The sequence below is a fragment of the Asparagus officinalis genome, chromosome 7 (genome assembly GCF_001876935.1).
Source record: "Asparagus officinalis chromosome 7, Aspof.V1, whole genome shotgun sequence".
Taxonomy (NCBI): Eukaryota; Viridiplantae; Streptophyta; class Magnoliopsida; order Asparagales; family Asparagaceae; genus Asparagus; species Asparagus officinalis.
The window spans coordinates 138506158-138529317 of NC_033800.1; the positions used below are offsets into that span (position 1 = coordinate 138506158).

A 23160-nucleotide genomic window follows, 5' to 3' on the forward strand; every position below is an offset into this window, starting at 1 on the left:
ATATATATATATATATATATATATATTATAACTACCCTATATATATATTATATCTATATATATACTACTATATATATATCACTATAATATTTCCTATATATTATATATATATATAACTATATACTATATATATATATATATATTATATATATATATATATACAGTAAAAAAGTTAGATTGCTAAGTTGTGTTCCCCTATTGCCCCTTCGATACCTAAGTTAGATCCTTGATAAAAAGATCATAAATAGAAAGTACATATGCTAGGGTTTAGAGGAAGGGGACCCTTAAACCAGATGAGCATAAGAAAGCCTAGGTCAAAGATTATCACGTCTCAGCTACACTTTGCTTGGTTTTAACTTAGGTAGAGTATTTTATACCGATTACCTAGGACAGATCAGCCTCTACACATGTCACTAACTTGATGGTCGAGGTTATTGCGGTGTATACTTGGCCCTTGATGTAGTTAATTATCCTACAAGGTATTTGCTTGGGTGGCAAGTGTTACCGTGTGGCAGTACTTCATTAGCATGGGATGGTACAACTGACATATGTGTAGATTGACCAATTATGAAAGTCAGTAATAGAGAGATTAAGTATCCGATTGATATCTCCTAACATGATATGTTGAGGATAACAAGCGATTCAAATCAATCGTCTCTAATTAGCGCGGACTGCCATAGAAACTAAGAACGTTATTATGGACCCATATCGTTATAACGTGGCTTGAGTCTAATCCATGAGCCATAATTATATCATATGTTGAATGTGGATGTCTCACGCTTTAACAACTTAAAGTGCGTATATGGTTGATCAAATCAACATGTTATTAATGAAGTTGTAGCTAAACCAATTGTAAAATCGGGGTGATATGCAGAACAATATGTAGATGTAATCTATAGCCAAGATGCCAATATACATACAGAGGTTATAAGAGCATGATAAGCTCCAAGAAATATGAGTTATATCTTACAATTTTTTTGTTTTTTTTGAAGGAAATACTTGATATCTAGTCAACCTATCATCTCCACCCCAATTTTTTTGTGTAAATTATAGAACGAGGATACGTAAACAACAATTTTTTCTTTCAATTCTCACGATATATTTGTTTTGTTTCCGTTATGGCTTTAGTTTGATTTCTTTATGCACTGACCTTATTTTCATCTCCTTAATTTTTCTAGTCGTGAGACTTGAGAAACAAGTTTTCCACTCTCGTCAACGTTATGGTTGTTGTCCTTTACTTTTGAAATTACTTTTACCTAATAACTCTCTTGGATCATTTCACAGCTTTTTGGCTCCCTCTTGACATACTAAAAACGCTTAAAATCATATGAGAACGTTTGGCATGCGACCAGTAAATTCTGAACAATATAGGACTAGGGGATAGACATTGCTACAGAGAAGATTTGTCCTAATTGCAGTGGTGTAGCTAGGGCTGTCCAAATGGGCCCGGCTCGGCCCGGATTTCTGGGTCTGGACCCGGCAAAATACGTAGCTCGGACCCGGACCCAGGGTGCCCGGGCTGGGCCTGGGTCCAGGATAGGGCCAAACCGAGCCGACCTGAATTTTTTATATATTTTTTAAAATTTTTTTGCTACAATTTGATTAATAAAATTAGATTAATTTTATTATATTTATATAAGTATGTATTAGTATATACTTACATATTAGTATATAGCTATATATTATATGTAAGTATATATAAGTATATAATAAGACCAAATCATACTATAATTATATATAGTATGCATTAGAAATATATATGTAAGTATATACAAGTATATATTAATGACAATGTACACTTAAAAATATATATAACTATACATTAATGACCATATTATACTATAATTATATATATAAACATAAAAAAATATAATATGTATATAATTAAAAATCGGGTCAGGCTTCACCACCTCGGCATGGACCCGAGCCCAGAGCGCGATCGACCCAGATTTTTCGGGCCTTACCCGGGCCCGGGTCCGGGTCGGACACCGGGCCGAGTCCGGACCGAAGCCCATTTGGACACCTCTAGGTGTAGCCAAGACTTAGCCTCAGTAGTGGCTCCATATGACTTATGAATTCATTAAAGTGGACAATTCCCGGAATTATCCCTTCTAATGGTGTCCTACCCTAATTTTAGTGATATCCTGAGTAGTAAATACACATAAAATAAGTTAAAATGTCTATATAGACAATCCAGTAGTGTTCCATGACAGCATTGGGTAGTATGTGTCGGTTTCGAGAGTGTAGACCTAAACCTGGATAAAAACCAACAATTCTGGAAAACTTAGCATCGGTCGCCCGACACACATGGATCGGTCGACCGAATTGACTGTAGGAAACTGGGCAGAAAACCTCCCTCTGGTTTCTGCCCAGTCGACCGAAGCAATGGCCCCGGTCGACCGAAAAACACGCACAAGAAACCTTGTAGAAGACAGAGTTCTAGATGATCGACCGAAGCAACACTATCGGTCGACCGATGAAATGATATCGGTCGACCGAAGTCAGGTCAGACGGTTTTTCTGGTTCGGGTTGGAATTTGTTTTTGGGCTGTACATATATATGTTTCATAAAATGTTTTTAGGGTTATGTGAGGATGTCGTTGAGAGGGTTTTAATGGCACTTAGAGATTAGAGATCTTAAAGAGAGAGTAACCTATTGCGAGCATTGTAATCTTCTTTAATTAATCAAAGAATTTCTGGTGTGGCTCCCGAGGACGTAGGCATGTTTGCCGAACCTTGTTAAATCTGGTGTTTTCTTCTTTTGTTCATTCTTTCCTGCAAGTTTTTTTTATTTACTATGATTTCTTGCTTGCCTACTTTTAACACAAGATCCGGAAGGGCACGGGTTGTCGTGTGTTCAACCCTAACAACTGGTAGTAGAGCTTCGTTCGGCAAAGTTTGTGTGTGAAAGAGATGACAGAAGAAAGAAAATCAAAGATCGAGAAGTTTGATGAATTAGACTTCACCTACTGAAAGTCGCATATGGAGGACTATCTGTACCAGAAGGATCTTTACCGTCCGTTGATGGGAAAAGCTAAAGGAAAGAAGAAAGAGGAATCAGACGAGGACTGGAAAATACTAGATCGGAAAGGTGTAAGGCAGATTATGTTATCGCTTGCCAAATCAGTCATCCACAACATATTGAAGGATAAGACGATAGTGGGGCTTATTTAAGCGCTCGTGAAGATGTACGAGTAACCGTCAGTCAAAAACAAGATGCATCTCATCAAGACACTCTTCAATCTCAAGATGCCAGAAAGGGTAGATGGCAGAAAGGGTTCCTTCATATTGCATCTCAGTGAGTTCAACATGATCGTTGATCAACTTATCTCAGTCGACATCACATTTGATGACGAAGTGCAAGCCCTATTGATTCTATCACAGTTACCGGATAGTTGGGCAGGTTGCGTGACCGCAATTAGTAACTCGGCAAGAAAGAAGAAGTTGAAGCTGAGCGAGATTGTTAGCATGATTCTACCCGAGGAGGTTAGAAGAAAATCGTTCAAATCAGAAGGTTCAAGTTCAGCCCTAAATCTCAAGCAGAGAGGCCGAAGCCAGAAGAAGGGTAACCAGAATAGGAATCGGTCAAAGTCGAAGAAGAAGAGGTCGAACTCGAATGTTAGGCCTATCAACGGAAAATGTTGGAACTATGTCCAGGAGGGTTATATATCTTCAGTCTACAAAGCGTCAAAGAAGGATGCGAATGAGGAGAAGGCTCATATCGTGCAAGATGCATTGATCCTTGCTATGGATAGCGATTCCGATTCATGGATTACTGATTCGAGAGCCTCATTCTATGCTACTGCTAATAGGAAGCTTTTTCAAAACTATGTAGGAGGGGAATTTAAGAAAGTATATTTGGGGGACAACAAGCCTTGTAGTATTGTTGGAAGAGGTGATGTGCAGATTTAGATGAAGGGCTCTAAGTGGAATCTGAAGAACGTCAGACACGTACCGAAACTAAAGAGAAATCTTGTTTCGGTGGGCCAGCTTAGAGTGGAAGGCTATGTTTCAACATTCACCGGAGATTCAAGAAAGATCTCAAACGGTACTATGGTGGTTGTCCGCGGTAACCAAACAAGAACTCTCTACCTTACTTCACATGTGATGGCACTCTCGCAGTTGTATCTAGCAAGAAGAGTGCAGATCTATGGTACAATAGGCTGGGACACATGAGTAAGAAGGGTATGAAGATTCTACACTCATAGGGAAAGCTAACATTCATCGATTCAGTTAAAGTTGGTATTTGTGAGGATTGCATATACGGGAAGCAAAAGAAGGTCAGCTTTTAGAAGAGTGAAAGACCACCTAAAACTCGGAAGTTAGAGCTTGTCTATACAGATGTTTGGGATCCAGCTAGCGTGTCTTCTCTTGGTGGTTCGACGTACTATATTAACTTTATCAACGATTACTCGAGAAAGGTATGGGTATACTTTATGAAGCATAAATCAGAGGTGTTCGAGATCTTTAAGAAGTGGAAAGTCATGGTAGAGAACGAGATAGATCTAAAGGTGAAGTGTCTGAGATCAGACAATAATGGAGAATATGATCTGGAGGAGTTCAAGAAGTTATGTGCTCTGAATGGGATTCATTCGGAGAGGACTACTCCAGGTACACCGCAACAGAATAGCGTTACAGAGAGGATGAACATGATGTTGACAGAGCGTGCGAGGAGCATGCGTTTACATGCAGGTCTACCTAAGATGTTTTGGGCGGACGCGGTGCATACGACAACTTATCTGATTAATCATGGGCCATCAGTTCCATTGGATTTTGGGATTTCAGAAGAGGTTTGGAGTGGCAAGAAGGTTAATCTCTCACATTTACGAGTATTTGGTTACGTGGCATATGTTCATATCAGTGACCATAGTCAGGGACAAGCTAGAAGCTAAGTCACAGAAGTATACATTCATTGGATACGATATTAAGGAGTTCGAATATCATCTATGGGATGAGAAGAACAGTAAAATCATCAGGAGCAGAGACTTGATATTCAATGAAGAGATGATGTACAAGGACAGAAACAATATCAAGGATAGACAAAGTAGTGGGAGCAACACTAAGGATGCAGGTGAATCTGAGTACATGGATTTAGAGGAAGTTCTAGATGGGGGAGACAATGTCGGTTCAGACTGAAGATGAAGGAGACTCTAGGTGCAGAGACTACTACCCAGGGCGTGGAGCTTAGGAGGTCATCCAGGGTACCCAAACCGAATCTCATATATCTTTCATCACTTGATTACTTACTTCTAATAGATAGCAGAGAACCGAAGTGCTATGAGGAGGCTGTGCAAGTTAGTGAATCTCAACAATAGGAGCAGGCGATGCAAGAAGAGATGAATTCTCTCTACTCGAATGAGACATGAGAGTTAGCCAAGCTGCCTGCACAGAAGAAATCCTTACATAATAAGTGGGTCTACCGAGTCAAGCAAGAGAATAATGGAAGCAAGAGGTACAAGGCTAGATTAGTTGTGAAAAGGTTCCAACATCGGGAAGGAGTGGATTATACAAAGATATTTTCTCCCATCATGAAGCTTACAACCATCAGAGTGGTGTTTGTTAGGTCTCATGTTTATGAGCTCACTCCCTAAACTTTTTTGATGATTATAAATAATTCCAAACATTATGCATCGAGTGTTTGCATTTGTTTTGTTAGGTAATCTACACAAATATCTTCATTGGAGGTTGGATGGAATCAAGCTTAACGATCATATCTAAAAGAGATTGGAAGGAATACCGTAATGAAGACAATACAATTCAAGTCAAAGATTCAAGATCAAACTTAATCTGCAAACTAAGACAAGCTTATTCAAGACCTATAGCTTTGTATATTAGTTTAGGTGTTTATACTTGTGTGTTGATACTTAAAGCTCAAATTATTTACACACAATGTTTTCGTTTTATTGTTTTCAAGTTTAACCACATAAATATGAAACTAATAGATATAGCTATATATACACATATTTGTTTAATGTTTATATTTGCTTGAAATGATTTCATTAAAATCAAGCTTTAACAAATTTATGAAATCATGTTTATTTGCAAAATTATGTGTTTATGGATTAAAGACTTGTTTGCACTATTTTATAAATTTTCTTAAGTCTATTAATCCATTCAAAATGAATATACAAGTTTGTTTGATAAATTTTAAGTGTATTGAGTTTTCATGTTTTGGACTATTTTGTAAAATAATGAGTTTTTACAATTGGGAAGTAAAGTTGAAAAATTCTTTTTCTAACATGTTACATTACATATTTATAACAATTTTCCAAAATTTTATCATTTTTGTAGTTGATTTACTATGTCAATTTGATTTTACAAAATTGGGTGTTTCGGTAGTTTTTAGAATCTAAAATATCTATATTAAAATATTTATTTATTACAAATAAGAAGTGATATTTTATAAATTCTTTCTTTAACATGTTTATCTTAATGTTTAGAAACATCCCTAAATATTTCATGGTTTTTAGAGTTGATTTACTATTTTTAATTGATTTTACAAAGCTAGCTACGCATATTTCCAGAATCTGCCGACACTGTTCAAACGACTGGTTTAGACTGCTGAGTCGACTCAAAAGTCCATGAGTCGACCCATGAAAGTCATGAGTCGACATATCCATGTCATGAGTCGACTCATAGGGTCTTTTTAGCCTGTAACGGCTAGTAACAGCTAGTTTTCATTTTTGGGGTTTTGAGGTGTTTTTGTGGGTTTTTTAGACTATTTTCTTCTACCCTATATATACCCATTGCCTTAATCATTCCAATAACTAAGAAAAGTTTTAAACAAGTTTATAAAGAGTTTTAATATTTGTTTAGTGTGTTTACAAGTTTTGTTTGTAAAGAGATTTTCACAAGATGAAGAAGATATCATCTTTGGTGTTTGAGCTTCAATCTCTCATCTCTCTTACTCTTGTCATCTTAGAGAAGTTTCACTAAACTCAATTGTAGATTTACATATTTATATTTTTTATTTATCTTTTCACTAAGATAGAATTACAATTGAGTTTGGTTTTGTTATTGCTCATTGTTTACACACACCCACTTGAGCTTAAGTGTTTTACACACATAGTATATTTGGGTTGTGAGTGTGATTAGTTGTGTGAGCTTACATTGAGTTCTCATCTATTGTAGAGTATAAATCTTTTTATTTGTGCTTATTGTGAGATACACTTGTACACCGAGAGGAGTGTGTGGTGAGATACAGGGTTGATTCCAAGAGGAGTGGTGTCGGTAGTAAAGCCTAGGGCGAGATTGTAAATCCGAGAACTTGAGGAAGAAGATACGGGGCTAGTCCAACACTTAGAAGGTGTAGAGTGTGATTGCAAATGTGTGAACTTGTGAAAGTTTTCGGTGAGCTAGAAAATCGATTGTGAGGTGTAAATGTTTTGGGTGAACGTTGAAAATCATTATGATAGTGGATTCTCCCCGGGAGTGGGGAGCGGAGACGTAGGTTGGAAGGACCGAACTCCGTGATCATTTTCTTATATTTGCATTTATTATTTGCCCACTATCTTGTTTATATTATTTCATGTTTATTTCACCATTGTGTTAATTACATATCCTTGCACATATAAGTTATTGAATATCATTCTTGCTAGGATGTTGTTAATAAGTTTTACATTGGTATAGAAATCGGATTAGATTAGCACATACCCTATTCACCTCTCTCTGGAAAATTTTATTTGGTATCAGAGGTTGGTGCTATTGATTTGTGGCTTAACCGCCTTGAGTCAAAAATCTAAGTTATCATATATTGCTAATTTAGTTTTGAGATTTTTGTATATTGCTTGTATCATATATTATGGATATGCACGGTGCACCTAGCTTAGGTTATGCCATTAATATTGCTCCTAGATTAGATGGTTTCCCTTATGCTCAATGGTGTGTTAGATTTAAACTATTTGTTAGATCAAGACATTTTAATTTGTAGAAATTATCGATTGTGCTTATATTATGCCAACGTTGGAGAAATCTAAGTGGAGCAAAAATAATAAGAAAATGTTTACAATGAATAAGCTTTTGTTAGATTTTTTGCTTAACACTTTTGACTCATCTTTTTCTAACAAGCTTGATTCATTTGATAGTGCTTACACATTATGAAAATTCATAAAAGCACATCAAGAGAACTTGGAGACGATCCGACGAGCTTTGGCGGCTTCCTCTTCAAGTTCTATTAGAGTACCATCATCTTGCACATGATCACTAGGTGATAGCCCTAGTGTGGTAAGCGATTCAGAATTCGAAAGTGACTTATCTATTACCGAACTTGCTTGTGCATATGATAGGTTAATGCATGCCTATACAAAGTTGCATAAAACTTTTATTGACTTAAAAAGCAAGTATGTAGAATTAAAATCTGATCATGATATGCTAGCATCCACGTTTGATATTATTGTTAAAGAAAATAAAAATCTTAAAGAAAACAATGATATGTTAAAATTGGAAAATGATAACTTGACCTCAACCATACCTAGCATAACTCATGAAAAGAATAATGTTATGCTAGAAATATAAAATACTAAAAATGAACTTAATTCTTTCATAAATAATTATGTTTCATCTACTTCTATTGCCAATGCAAATATGCCAAATGATGAGTTGAAAAATGTTAAAAATTACATCTCTTCCTTAGATTCAACTCTTATTTAAATGCATTAACAACCATAAGAAGCTCGTGAATATGTGTGCTAAGTCAAGTGCAAATAATTCAAAATCATCCACTCACTATGCACACATATATAGCAAAGTTTACAAGTGCTCTATTTGTGGTCGTAAAGGCCATTTATCGAAAATTTTGCTATGATGCAAAAAACCCAAAGATGCTAACATTAGTGCTCCATGTACATCTCACAAAGTCTCATCATCTCATGAACATACACATTGACATAATAATCACAAGTATGAGAATGTGTTTAAATGTAATGTGTGTGGTAGATTTGACCATTTGACAAAGTTTTGCATTGATTTACAAAAATTTTCAAAGTTGCAAAATGTGTCAAAAAGATCACAATTATTTAGTAAAGTTTCACATTTGTAAAACAATTTTAAAAGATAATCTTTATTTGCAAATATTTCCCGTGCACAATCTAATGGTCATCATAAACAAATGCATCTATTTTATTTCACTTATTACAATAGGAAGGGTCATTTGCATAATTATTATTATGATCATGTCCTTGTACTAAATACGCCCAAATAAGATCATAACTCAAGGGAATTGAGCTTAAATGATAGGGGTCATGTCCCTAAATCTTTCTGTACAAGAATGTTTTGGTGCCAAAAACATTTTGATTTCAAAATCAAGATTTTTAATGTTTTTATTTTTTTATTCTCTATTTTTGTAAAAACGTGTTTTAATTTTTTTAAAACAAAAACAAATTTTCTAAGTCAATACTTTTGTTTTTATTTTATCGACTTTAATTTTGATAAGAGGTTTGTGTTTGAGCAACCCTCTGGATTTATTGGGTATTTATTTCCAAATTATATTTACCGGATGCTAAAAGTTTTTATGGGTTGAAGTAAGCTAAGCTTGATATGGTTGCCTCTCATGCTTTCTTGTCGAAATATGACACTTGATTTTGGTTTGTTTTATCCTAATCATACTTCGTTTTGATCTTTTTGGATGAAATATATAAATTCTCGGCATTTTTTAATGCGTTTATGATTCTTGGATTTCATGGACTCATGAATTTTTAGGATTTTTCTTCATGGAGTTTTATAAATATTTTCAAAAATATTTCTATATACTTACATGATTGCTCATTTGGATATTCATGATTCTCTTTCATGAACAATTTTTTTGGATTTTTATGAGTTCTCATGATTTTCATGTTTCTCTATAAAAATACATATATTGTTTTTATGTTTGTGTATTGAGACATTATTTTCATAATGACATATCAATATGTGTTCTCATAGCCTTTTTGAATGTGAGTTTTCATGATTTTTTTACTCAGATATAATCGCCTTAGTATTTCATTTCATACACTCTGTGAGGTATTTTTATAGGGGGAGTCTTTTTCTATTTTTGTGTTATACTCATCTATACTTACTTGTAGGGGGGAGCTTTCGCTCTCTTGATTCTATTTTTTTCCTCATTTTGATGTTGACAAAGGGGGAGAAACATGTACATTGTGAGTATATCATTCTATTGTTTTTATGTATGAGGAATATAAATTATATATTCATTTAGTAACATGCATATTTTATATCTCTTTGTGTAGATTATTTGTCATCATCAAAAAGGAAAAGATTGTTAGGTCTCATGTTTATGAGCTCACTCCCTAATCTTGTTTTAATGATTACAAATAATTCCTAACATTGTGCGTTGAGTGCTTGCATTTGTTTTATTAGGTAATCTACATAAATATCTTCGTTAGAGGTTGGATGGAATCGAGCTTAATGATCATATCTAAAGGATGTTGGAAGGAATATCGAAATGAAGCCAATACAATTCAAGTCAAAGATTTAATATCAAGCTTCATCCGCAAACCAAGACAAGCTTATGAAGACCTATAGATTGGTATATTAATTTAGGTGTTTATACTTGTGTGTTGATACTTAAAGCTCAAGTTATTCACATACATTATTTTTGTTTTATTGTTATGAAGTTTAGCCACATAAATATGAAACTAATGGATATTTCTATATATACACATATTTGTTTCATGTTTATATGTGTTTAAAATGATTCTATTAAAATCAAGCTTTAACAAACATATAAAATCATATTTATTTGTAAAATTATATGTTTATGGATTAAAAACTTATTTACACCATTTTATATATTTTCTTAAGTCCATTAATCCATTCAAAATGAATATACAAGTTTGTTTGATAAATTTCAAGTGTATTGAGTTTTTAAGTTTTGGACTATTTTGAAAAATGATGAGTTTTCATAATTGGGAAGTACAATTTAAAAAATTATTTTTCTAAAATGTTCAATTATATGTTTATAACTATTTTCCAAAATTTTATCATTTTTAAAGTTGATTTACTATGTCAAATTGATTTTATAAAATTGGGTGTTTTAGCAGTTTTTAGAATCTAAAATAACTGTATTAAAATATTTATTTATCACAAATAAGATGTGATATTTCATAAATTCTTGTAACATATTTATCTACATGTTTAGAAACATCTCTAAAAATTTCATGGTTTTTAGAGTTGATTTACTATTTTTAATTGATTTTACAAAGCCAGCTACGTATATTTCCAGAATCTGCCAACACTGTTCAAATGATCGATTTAGACTGCTGAGTCGACTCAAAAGTCCATGAGTCGACCCGTGCATGTCATGAGTCGACCCATAGGGTCTTTTCAACCTGTAACAGCTAGTAACGTCTACTTTTCGATTTTGGGGGTTTTGAGGTGTTTTTCTAGGTTTTTTTAGGTTGTTTTCTTCTACCCTATATATACCACATTGCCTTAATCATTCCAACAACTAAGAAAAGTTTTAAACACGTTTACAAGGAGTTTTAATGTTTGTTTAGTATGTTTATAAGTTTTGTTTGTGAACAGATTTTCACAAGAGGAAGAAGAGATCATCTTTGGTGTTTGAGTTTCAATCTCTCATCTCTCTTACTCTTGTCATCTTAGAGAAGTTTCACTAAACTCAATTCTAAATTTACATATTTATATTTTTTTATTTATCTTTTCACTAAGATAGATTTACGATTGAGTTTGGTTTTGGTATTGCTCATTGTTTACACACACCCACTTGAGCTTAAGTGTTTTACACACATAGTATACTTGGGTTGTGAGTGTGATTAGTTGTGTGAGCTTACATTGAGTTCTCATCTATTGTAGAGTACAAATCCTTTTATTTATGCTTATTATGAGATATATTTTGTAATACACTTGTACACCGAGAGAAGTGTGTGGTGAGAGACAAGGTCGATTCCAAGAGGAATGACGTCGGTAGTAAAACCTAGGGAGAGGTTATAAATCCGAACACTTGAGAAAGGTAACACGGACTAGACCAACACTTAGAGCGTGAAGAATGTGATTGTAAGTGTGTGAGATTGTGAAAGTTTTCGGTGAGTTAGAAAAACCAATTGTGAGGTGTAAACATTTTGGGTGAACGTTAAAAAACCCGTTGTGATAGTGGATTCTCCCTGGAAGTGGGGAGCGGAGACGTAGGTCGGAAAGACCGAACTACGTGATAATTTTTTTTTATGTTTAAATTTGTTATTTGCCCACTATCTTGTTTATATTGTTTCATGTTTATTTTATCATTGTGTTAATTACATATCCTTGCACATATAAGTTATTGAATATCATTATTGCTAGGATATTGTTAATAAGTTTTATATTGACATTGAAATCGGATTAAATTAGCACATACCCTCTTCACCCCCCTCTAGGGAAATTTCAGTGTTAAGCTTAGCTGCTAAAAATTTCTACATTGAGCAGTTGGATGTGAAGACTGTCTTTCTTCATGGTGATTTGGTGAAGTAATCTATATGAAGCAACCTGTTAGCTTTATAGAAGAAGGAAAGGAAGAGATGGTGTGTAGACTCAAGAAGCGCTTGTACGGTTTGAAACAAGCTCCGAGACAATGGTACAAGAAGTTTGATAACTTCATTCAGAGCAATGGCTTTGAAAGATGCAATTCAGATCATTGTTGCTACTTCAAGAGGTTCGAGTCTAGCTATATCGTGTTATTGTTGTATGTTGATGACATGTTAGTTACAGGATCGTGTTTAGAAGAGATAAACAAATTGAAGAAGCAGTTGGTGAAATAGTTTTCTATGAAGGATCTGGGTACAGCGAAGCAAATTCTTGATATGCGAATCAGTCGAGATGAAGGTGAAGGGACGTTAAAGTTGAGTCAAGCTGAATACATCGAGAAGGTACTTCAGAGATTCAACATGGAGAATGCCAAGCCTGTCAGCACGCCCCTTGGAAGTCAATTCAAGTTATCTGAGGAGCAATCGCCCAAGACAGATGCAGAGAAGGAGCATATGAGAAGAGTGTCATATTCCTCAGCCATTAGTAGTCTTATGTATGTAATAGTTTGCACGAGGCCAGATATCACCAACGTAGTAGGAGTTGTGAGCAGGTTTGCAAGCAACCTAGGAAATCAGCATTAGGAGACCGTGAAGTGGATATTGTGATACTTAAGAGGAACCACAGATATGTCATTGTGTTTCAGGAGGAAAAAATCGGTACTGTAGGGATACGTGGATTCAGATTTCGTCGGTGATCATGATACGATGCGAAGTACCATGGGGTATGTTTATACCTTAGCGTCGATAGCAATGAGCTAGGTCTCATGTTTACAGAAGATAGTAACATTATCCACGACTGAGGCAGAGTATGTCGGAGTGACTAAAGCTAGCAAGGAGATGGATTGGTTGATTGGGTGCCTGGAAGAGCTGGGATTGAAGCAGGGGAACATTGTTCTTTATTGTGATAGCCAGAGTGCTATACACCTTGCCAAGAATCCAGTATATCATGCCAGAACGAAACACATTGATGTACGTTACCACTTTATATGCTCGCTGATAGAGGATGAGAAGTTAAAGTTGGAGAAGATTTTGGGGAGCCAAAATCCTACAAATATGCTGACGAAAGCAGTAACTATTAACAAACTGGAGTTATGCGCAACTTCCGTTGGCCTTCACGCATAGAAGACTAAAGCCGAAGCCACACTAAGAGGATAGGCAGGATTGCCAATATGATATTGATTAAAAAATAGAATTTTTCTGGGTAGGAGAAGATGCTTGCAAAGATGGCGGGAGTTCAGGAGAGCTCGTTGATGGCGGTTTGGTCTCCGGGTGGGAGACTGTTGGTTTCGAGAGTGTAGACCCAAACCTGGATCAAAATCAACAATTCTGGAAAACTCAGCATCGGTTGACCGACACACATGGATTGGTCGATCAATCGATTGCAGGAAGCTGAGCAGAAAACCCCGATCTGGTCGGTCGACCGAAGCAATGGCCTCTGTCGACCGAAAAATGTGCACAAGAAACCCTGTAGAAAATAGAGTTCTAGACGGTCGACCGAAGCAATACTACCAGCTGACCAATGGCGATCAACCAGTCGACCGATGAGATGATATCGGTCGATCGAAGTCGGATCAGGCGGTTTTCCTAGTTCGGGTTGGAATCTGTTTTTGGGTTGTGTATATATATGTTTCCTAAAACGTTTTTAGGGTTATGTGAGGACGTCTTTGAGAGGGTTTTGACAGTACTTTGAGATCAGAGATATTAGAGAGGGTGGTTTATTGCAAGCATTGTAATCTTCTTCAATTAATCAAAGAATTTCTGGTGTGGTTCCCGAGGACGTAGGCACATTTGCCGAACCTTGTTAAATCTGGTGTTTTCTTCTTTTGTTCATTCTTTCCTGCAAGTTTTTTTTATTTGCTGTGATTTCTTACTTGCCTACTTTCGACACAAGATCCGGAAGGGTACTGATTATCGTGTGTTTAGCCCAAACACTATGTAGCTCTGTCATTGCTCAACGATTAAAACTGTGGGGCAATACATAATCCTAGCTGTTGGGGCATTGAAAGTCATGTTAGGACTATTTCAGAAGGGGTAACTATAACTCCAGTGGCTTGCACAAATGAACCTATCATTTTGGAATGTAAGGGGTTTGAATAAACCCCTTAAACAGAAGTTGGTTAAGCAGTTTATATCTCAATATCATCTTTCCTTCCTTGCTCTGCTTGAAACAAAATTAAAGGTGAGTAATTTACCTGATATTTCAAAGAAGCTTGTAAATCATTGGCAGTGGCATGCAAATGGGAGTAATACTGAAAAGACAAGAATCTTTCTCTTATGGGATCCCAATGTTCTTGACATTAATATTGTTCACTGTTCCCCTCAACAAATAACTTGTTATGCTAAATCCATTGATGGGAAATTGGATTGTTTTATAACTTCAGTCTATGGTTATAATCAAGCTGAAGCTAGGAAAAGTCTGTGGTTGAGTTTAAGTCAGATATGTAATAATCTTGGCCAAGTTCCTTGGATGCTATGTGGGGACTTCAATGCTCTGATTAGTAATGAGGAGAAGTTGGGTGGAGCTGCTCTATCTGATACTGAATTTCTAGACTTTAAGTCTTTTATTGATAGCTGCCACCTCTCTCATATGAAAACCTTGGGTTCTTTCTATACCTGGAGTAATAAGCAAGACCAAAGCACTAGGATTTGGAGTAGATTGGACATGGCACTTATCAATGAAGCTTGGTTACTCAGGTACAATTCTTGTCATGCTGAATTTTTAGTCCCTAGTTTCTCTGACCACTCTCCTGCTCTTATCTCATTATATGAGGATAAATCTTATGGAAGGAAGCCTTTTAAGTTTTTTAAGATGTGGACCAAACATCCCAGCTTTCTTCCTATTGTTTCTTCTATCTGGAAATCCTCTATTCAAGGACATGCTATGTACTCAGTCTGTTCTAAGCTCAAGCTGCTGAAGAAGGCATTGAAAGAACTCAACAAGAAACACTACTATAACATTAGTGAACAGGTTTCAAGGGCAAGGATTTCTTTAGAGAATATCCAAAGGGATTTACAGAAGGATCCTTTAAATGCTGATCTCATTGATCAAGAAAAGAAATGTTTGATTTCTTTTAACTATCTCTCTGAATGTGAAATATCATACTACAAGCAAAAGGCTAGAATTGCATGGAATATTCAAGGGGATAGATGCACTAAGCTTTTTCACTCAATCATTAAGTCAAACAGGCATCACAACAGAATTTTAGTCTTACATGATGAATCTGATACTAGAATCACTGACACTGAGGCAATTGCAAAGGTACTGATTTCCTATTATACAAATCTTCTGGGGACTGCAATCAGTACTGACACTCCTGACAGAGATATCATCAAGAATGGTCCCTGTTTAAATAGCCAGCATGCCAGTTCTCTTTCAGCTCTTGTTTCTAGGGATGAAATCAAAAGTGCTGTTTTCTCTATGGCAGATAACAAGGCCCCTAGCCCTGATGGTTTCAGTGCTTCTTTCTATAAATCTGCTTGGCCAATTATTGGAGATGAGGTATCTTTAGCCATTGAGGAATTTTTTAAAACAGGAAAACTTTTGGGTGAAATCAACACTACATCCATTACTCTTGTTCCTAAGGTCCAATGTCCAACTTACTCATCTGATTTCAGGCCTATATCCTGTTGCAACTGCATATACAAGGTTATCTCTAAAATTCTTGCAAACAGAATCCAATCTGTTATGGGTTATATAATAAATGATGCTCAGTGTGCATTTGTGAAAGGTAGACTGATATCAAATAACATCCTTCTGGCTCATGAACTTGTAAAGAACTATGGCAGGAAGCATATATCTCCAAGGATTATGATTAATATGGACATCAGAAAAGCCTTTGACACCATTAGTTGGAAGTTTATAGCTGAAATGCTCTCTGGTCTGGGGTTTCCAAATATGCTGACTAATTGGATTATGTCCTGTATTTCTACTCCCAAATACTCTCTCTCTCTCTCTAAATGGCTCTCTACATGGCTATTTTAAAGGGGAAAGAGGGCTGCGGCAAGGTGATCCACTATCCCCTTACTTGTTCATCTTGGGTATGGAATACCTATCTAGGAGCCTTGATCTTTTGAAACTTGACAGGAATTTTAAATTCCATCCTAAATGTGGCAAACTAAAAATTACCCATCTCATCTTTGCCGATGACTTACTGCTGTTTAGCAAAGGGGATCTGTACTCAGTGCAAAAGCTCAAGCAGTGTATCTCTCATTTCAGTACAGTAACTGGTCTGGATGTAAATCCCAGCAAAAGTGCTGTATTTTATGGTGGTGTTGATGATTCTATCAAGGATTCTATTCAAAATTGCTTAGGCTATTCTGAAGGAAACCTCCCTATCAGATATTTGGGAGTACTGCTTGTATGCAAGAGGTTATCATTTGATGACTGCAGACCTCTTTTTAACAAAATTTCCAGTCAGTTTCAAAATTGGCTATCTCATAGGCATTTATCCTATGCGGGGAGACTCCAGATTATTAAAAGTGTCATCCTTAGGGTTCAATTATTTTGGACTTCAAGTTATATCCTACCTAAGAAAGTTCTTTATGGAATTGACAAACTGTGTAGAGATTTTCTATGGGGAAAAGCTGATACAAATAAACCTTCTCTTGTCTCTTGGGATGCTATCTGTAGAAGTAAGGATCAAGGAGGGTTAGGAATCTTTTCAGCAGTCACATGGAACACTGCATCTGCCCTTAAGATCATATGGTTTATTCATTCAAACAAGGAGCTCCTTTGGATTAAGTGGATTCATGGCACTTATCTGAAACATAGGAATATTTGGCAGGTTGAGGCTAAAGTTGGTGACTCTTGGATGTGGAAACAAATCCTCAGAATTAGAGATAATGTGCTGAATATGTGTGGTGGAGTTTCAGGTCTTCTTCATCTCTTTAGCTCTTGTATAAAGAGTTATAAGTTGAAAATTTCTGCTCTATATCATGCCCTGCTTCCTATTACAGCTAAGGTAGTGTGGAAGGAAACTGTTTGGGAAGGAATTAGCTTTCCTAAGCACAGTTTTGTGTTGTGGCTAGCTGTCCTTGACAGATTACTTACACAGGATAAGCTTCTGGGCAGGGGGATTATCAACTGCAATTGTTGCATCCTATGTTCTGTAAATGCCACAGAAACTAGAAATCACCTTTTCTTTGCTTGTTGCTTCTCAAGTGAAGTTTGGAATGGTATTATGGACTGGCTAAGGTTTAATTGGAGGTCGTGTGACTGGAACTTACTCCTGGACTGGTATAATATCAGGTTGAGAGGGAGTGTTTTCAAAAATAAAATCAAGAGAATGGCTTTGGCGGCTACTGTTTACAGTATTTGGAGGGAAAGAAATGTTAGAATTTTCACTCAAGTTTGCAAGGGTGCTGATCGGTTGATTAGGGAAATCAAAATTGATATCCTATCCAGCATCCTTAATAGTGAGCTCCTGAAAGAACACAAGGATCTGATGTTAGCACTATAATCCCCTGTGGAAATTAAGATCATGTTTTTATGTTGAGGCTTTGTTTTGATGCGGAGGCTTCAGTTGAAGTGAGGAGTACAACTGTGAAATAGGATCCTGCCTTTTGCTGAGGTCTTGTTTTGATGTGGAGGCTCCAAATTGAAGGTTGAAATGAGGAGTACAAGTGTTTCTTGGCTTCTCTCTACTGCTGCTCCTGAGTTTTTTGAGGCCTGGATGTGCACGAACCATGTGCACGTTTTCAGTTTTCCTTCTCTTCTTTTGAGGAGGCTTGTATATAGTTTTGCTATATTTTTGTTGTTAACTCACATATGTGAGGTTATCCTTGATGTACAAATTTTACATATTGGTGATGAATAAAAATTTTCATTTACCAAAAAACTATAACTCCAGTAGTGAAAATCTTAGGGACTCTAGGCTCAATGGGTGCAACCATTTGGGTAATTAATTTTCTCTTTTTAATATGTTATTTATGTGTTGAAACCTAGAATCACATCACAATATTTTTTTCAATCCACTTTAAATTTATATCAATGAAATTTGAACATGCATTGCTCATACAATGTTAAAGCTTCATTTCACTACACCACCGAAGTTATTGTTGATTGGAATGACAATTTGAAGATGTAGATGTCTCTTGTATGATTCAGAATATTCCGTTTACATGCATGCAAAAGTTTTTGGGCTAAATTGCATAAAAGCACCACAAAATTTCTCATATGGACAACTAACTATCACAACTTGCATTTTGGTTAAAAAAAATAACATAAAGTTCTAAAATTTATACGTTAATACCAATGGTCATGAAAGCTTAAACGTTTTCATCCGAATATTTCTCTATGATATTTACATATTAATTTTAGGGCTTGCTAGCCATTAATATTCATTAAATTTTTATTGAAAATATCTCAACTCTATTTTAAAGTAGATTTAAGGTAAGTTTGAAAAGAAATTTGGTCGATTTAATAGCAAATCGAACAAATATTATCAGTTAAAAAACTATAAAATTAGCATATAAGTATCATAGAGAAATATTCAGGTGAAAATTTCCACGTTTGCATGATCGATGGTAGTAACGTGAAAATTTTAAAAATTTTATGGTATTTTTTAATCGAAATATAACTTGTGATATTTAATTATATAAACGAGAAACTTTATAGTATTTTTGTCTAATTTAGCTAAGTTATTGTGATATAGTTTGTATTTAAAAAATTGTCCCGATCATATGGCTCTCCATTTTCTTTTTAATCAATACCCTACCATTGACAAAATGTTTTTTGGGGGTGGCGTGCGGGGGGGGGGGGGGGGGGGGGGGTGTGTGGTGTGTTAAGATCGATCAAAGTAGGAGTTCACCATTGCGTAGAGACAATTATTTGCATAGATTAACACGGCCACTGATGCGGGCATGGTTCCAAACTTATGAGATGTCATGTCGACTGGACACTTTGGATCTCTGCATATAGCTCCACCAATATTGCAATCCTCTCACCGGAGAAAAAAAACTTGGCACTTCTAAGCAATCATTATACTTTCAACCTTTATGCTGCACTAAAAGTAAATTTTTGGGGGCCTGTTTGACTAATTACTCGAAACTAAGCTAAAATAAGAACTATATAGTTTTAAGCCTGAGAAAAGTTAGATCAGAATTGATCTAGTTTTTGCAAATAAAAAACAAACCCAAAACCGGGTGAGGTCTGAAGCTAATCCGGTTCTAAGGTTTTAAAGTTTCGAGGTTACGAAACCACATTTAGTTTGGCTGGTTTTCTAGAAAACCCCCCAAACTTCTATAAATGTCAATGCATCTTAAGTTTTATTAGATAGCTGCTAACTAGCTAACGCCACTAAATTAAAGGTAAATTTTACAAAAGCCCCTATAAATCTTAATTAGGATAAAGAATCTAGTTAATTTAACTTAATAATTAGAGTGTTAATTTGAAAAGGATAGTTTGGTCTTTGAATTACCAGATCATCTAATCTTGTAACGAGGGACAATTGAAAACGTTGAAAACATAATTGGGTGGTTTCTAAAACACTCCAAACTTAGAGAGGTTACTTGATATTTTTAAACTTAAGGAGTTATTTCACAATCGGCTGAAGGGATTTTGTGAAATCTACCCTAATTAAAATTTGTCCTAACTCACCCACTTGGAAGCTTAATGCCAAGGCTTCGACAATAGCCCTACGAGTCCTTTAAACACCACTTCATAAAAGGGAGACTTATTTTTGTCCATGTTTTATTGTGTTTTGATTTATAGTAAACTATATGAACATAAATTAGTACAGCTTCTTTGTTAGAAAGTACTTTATAGATGTGATTTCCAATGGAACATGATAGGTTTTCCACCCTAGAAATCATCATAAAAATAAGGTAATTATAAAAAAATCATATATAAAATATCTTTAAAGTGAATTTGTGTTACAATCAATCACGTCCCAGTCAAATTTTTACCAAAAAAAACTAATAACAAAGAAAAAAATTCAAGTTCAAGGTAGACTTGTATCTTAAAAAGAACTAGACATTAATGAAACGAGTAATGTGCTCTAAATGTGAGTTTTAAAGAGTATTTAGTGAATTTTTATTGAGGGATGGTTGGTTGCAATAGAAACATACTTTAAAGGTGGTTTATGTATAAATTTATATTCAAAAATGATTTGTATATAATTACCCTATTTTAAGGTGGTTTCTAGCGAGAGAAAGAAAGAGCCTCAAAACAATATAACAAGAAAAGTGTTGGTAAATGATGCCTCAAGAAATCAACGTCTGGTCCGCTCATTTGGATTGAAGCCTAGGATTCTTCTATTATAATGCGGTACTATTTGCAGAGGCAATTTTTGACCCGGTTTAATTCTTATTTTTTTAGAAAATCTAGGACTTCGATGAATTTTTTGTAGTAGAACAAGCTCTTTACGAGATTAAAGTAATTAATAATTCGAAATTATAGAGGTTTACACCAGGAAATAATTTGGTCAATGCATTCTCTTAAGATTCCAAAATAAAATGAAAATTTAAATTATTATATTTGTTTAAATTGTCAAAGTATTGCAATTAGAGCCGCAACTTATGACGTTATTTGTGGAATCCATTTTAGTGCACGATCGATAAAGTTCATGAAACTGATGTTGGCCAAAAATAAAAAATAAAAAAAATAATCAATTCTTGATATATGACCTTTCGAATCACAAGGCATTCAATTTTTTATATCAATTGATACGTCTCTGGATAAAAGATAGAACTCTGTTCATAGAATTAATTGATGATATTGTGCAACAATGAATGAGTTCTCAGAAAGCATATCGTATCTTACATGTGGAAAGAACTTACAAGTAATCACAAAGTCATTTTTCTCACATAATTACATGCCCAACTATTGCATGCAAACTATCAAAATAAAACAAAATAAAAATAAAGAAGTATTATTTAGATATAAGTCCCTCAAATGTTCAGTAACTGCATACTATCCTCTCAAAACTTTGAAATTGTTTCTACATCCGTCAAATCTTAAAGGGCCTTGCAAATAGGATTTTTTTTTATTTTTATTTTTCCCTCTCCCAGTGTAGAAGCCATCATTGGATTAACTCTTAATCATACACCCTCAATTATCAAAATACCCTCAATTATCAAAATACGGCTCAACGAAGTTGGAGTAGTTCAGAAATGAAAGTTGGGGAAGATCAGAAACGGTGGTTTAGGAGGGATTTTTTTTTTAAACTGTTGGAGGAGAAGATGTTTGTGAGTTTTGGTCTTTTAGTTGGCCAGTTTTTGGTTTAAATCTATTAAGAAAGGGGTTGGGTAAACTTAATTGAGGTGTATAACTAGAAGTTCCCACATAATAGTACAGCTAACATCTGTTAAGAATATGATGTCCCATTCGCGCGGATGAATTTGAGTTGGTCGTCAATAATACTAAATGAATTTTTAACTTCAAAATACTCTAAAAAAAAGGAGGCGCTACAGGCACACCCTCGGGCACACTTTCGACCACACCCCCTTCTATCTACGGTGCAAGGGGGCTCCACTTGAGATTTTTAAAAAAATCTCAAATAAGGCCCCCTGCACTATAGCTAGAGGGGGGTGTGGACGGAGGTTTGCCTAAGGGTACGCATGTATCATTTTTCCTAAAAAAATGGCCCTCCTTTGACTGAGGCAAGGTATAACTATAGGCAAGGTATAACTATAGGGAGTAATGCTAGCAATTCCAACTTCTGCGAGAAAGGAGCTAACATAGACAAGGAACCAAAAATTTATCATTTTGTCGCGTTCATTATTCCTTGAAACAGTAAGATGCCATAATAGAAGAGCAAGCTGCTGGAGCTTACATGCATACATAAATTGAATATGAAATCAACATTGGAAACACCATCAATATTTCTATAGAACAAGTATTTGCCTTGTTCAGGTGAATGCTTCCTCTAACTACAGAAAAAGCTTTTTTGCTTCGAGGTTCAGCTTTGACGCAACTTCTGCATGCTTTATCTTCCTCTGAGTAGATTTATCAACAACCATGCAGATTTTGAAATAACATAAACTTGAAAGCAATACGAAATTCATTGGTTAGATGGGCATAGCTGAGACACAAGATCGACGACTCCCCACATGGATGCATCATTCTGCACAATGAATACACGAGATATAAGCATCACTCATGTATGGGAGAAAGATGGCATTGTACTTAGCTTCATGTATTATTCTGTAGCATCTGATTGTAGACTCACCAGATATACAACATCAAATGCTTCTTTGTAGCTCTCAATGGACTTCTCTATATTGTCATTTCTGTACGAAGATAGATTGCTATTAGAGAACAATAGGATCATAAAGACAGCATAATGATCATAAATAACATAATAGTATAAACTTAAAAAAAGAGACAAAAACCACATCCAGACGTGGTTTTTGAAATAAACCCCTGTAATACAAAACACAGGTAGAGAACCTCTTGATCTATGCATATCACGTTAAAATGATCCCTCAACCAGTGGAATCTGATGCAGTGGAATCTGATGCATTTTGAACACTTGAAGGGGTTTACATTTTTTAATACAAGATTACTTCAACAATGGGATATCGTTGAGGAGTGTTTCAATTCAAAATAATAACAACGCTATTTGTCCTCTTAAAAGAATTCTTCTTCTTCTTCTTCTCCCTTCTCTCTCTCTCTCTCTCTCTCTCTCTCTCTCTCTCTCTCTCTGGTG

The 23160-nt window shown here is 35.4% G+C and overlaps 1 protein-coding gene across 1 annotated transcript in view; it reads right to left on the reverse strand.

Annotated features, from left to right (window-relative positions):
* The window catches only part of LOC109848670 (7-methylguanosine phosphate-specific 5'-nucleotidase A), an 18977-nt gene continuing 18009 nt past the window's right edge, over positions 22193 to 23160 (reverse strand). The window contains exons 7-8 of the mRNA XM_020418293.1: positions 22681 to 22741; positions 22193 to 22575 (exon numbers count right to left, since the gene is read on the reverse strand). Coding sequence (XP_020273882.1) covers positions 22513 to 22575; positions 22681 to 22741 — 124 coding nt within the window. The 3' untranslated portion in view covers positions 22193 to 22512. The remainder of the gene's footprint in view (positions 22576 to 22680; positions 22742 to 23160) is intronic.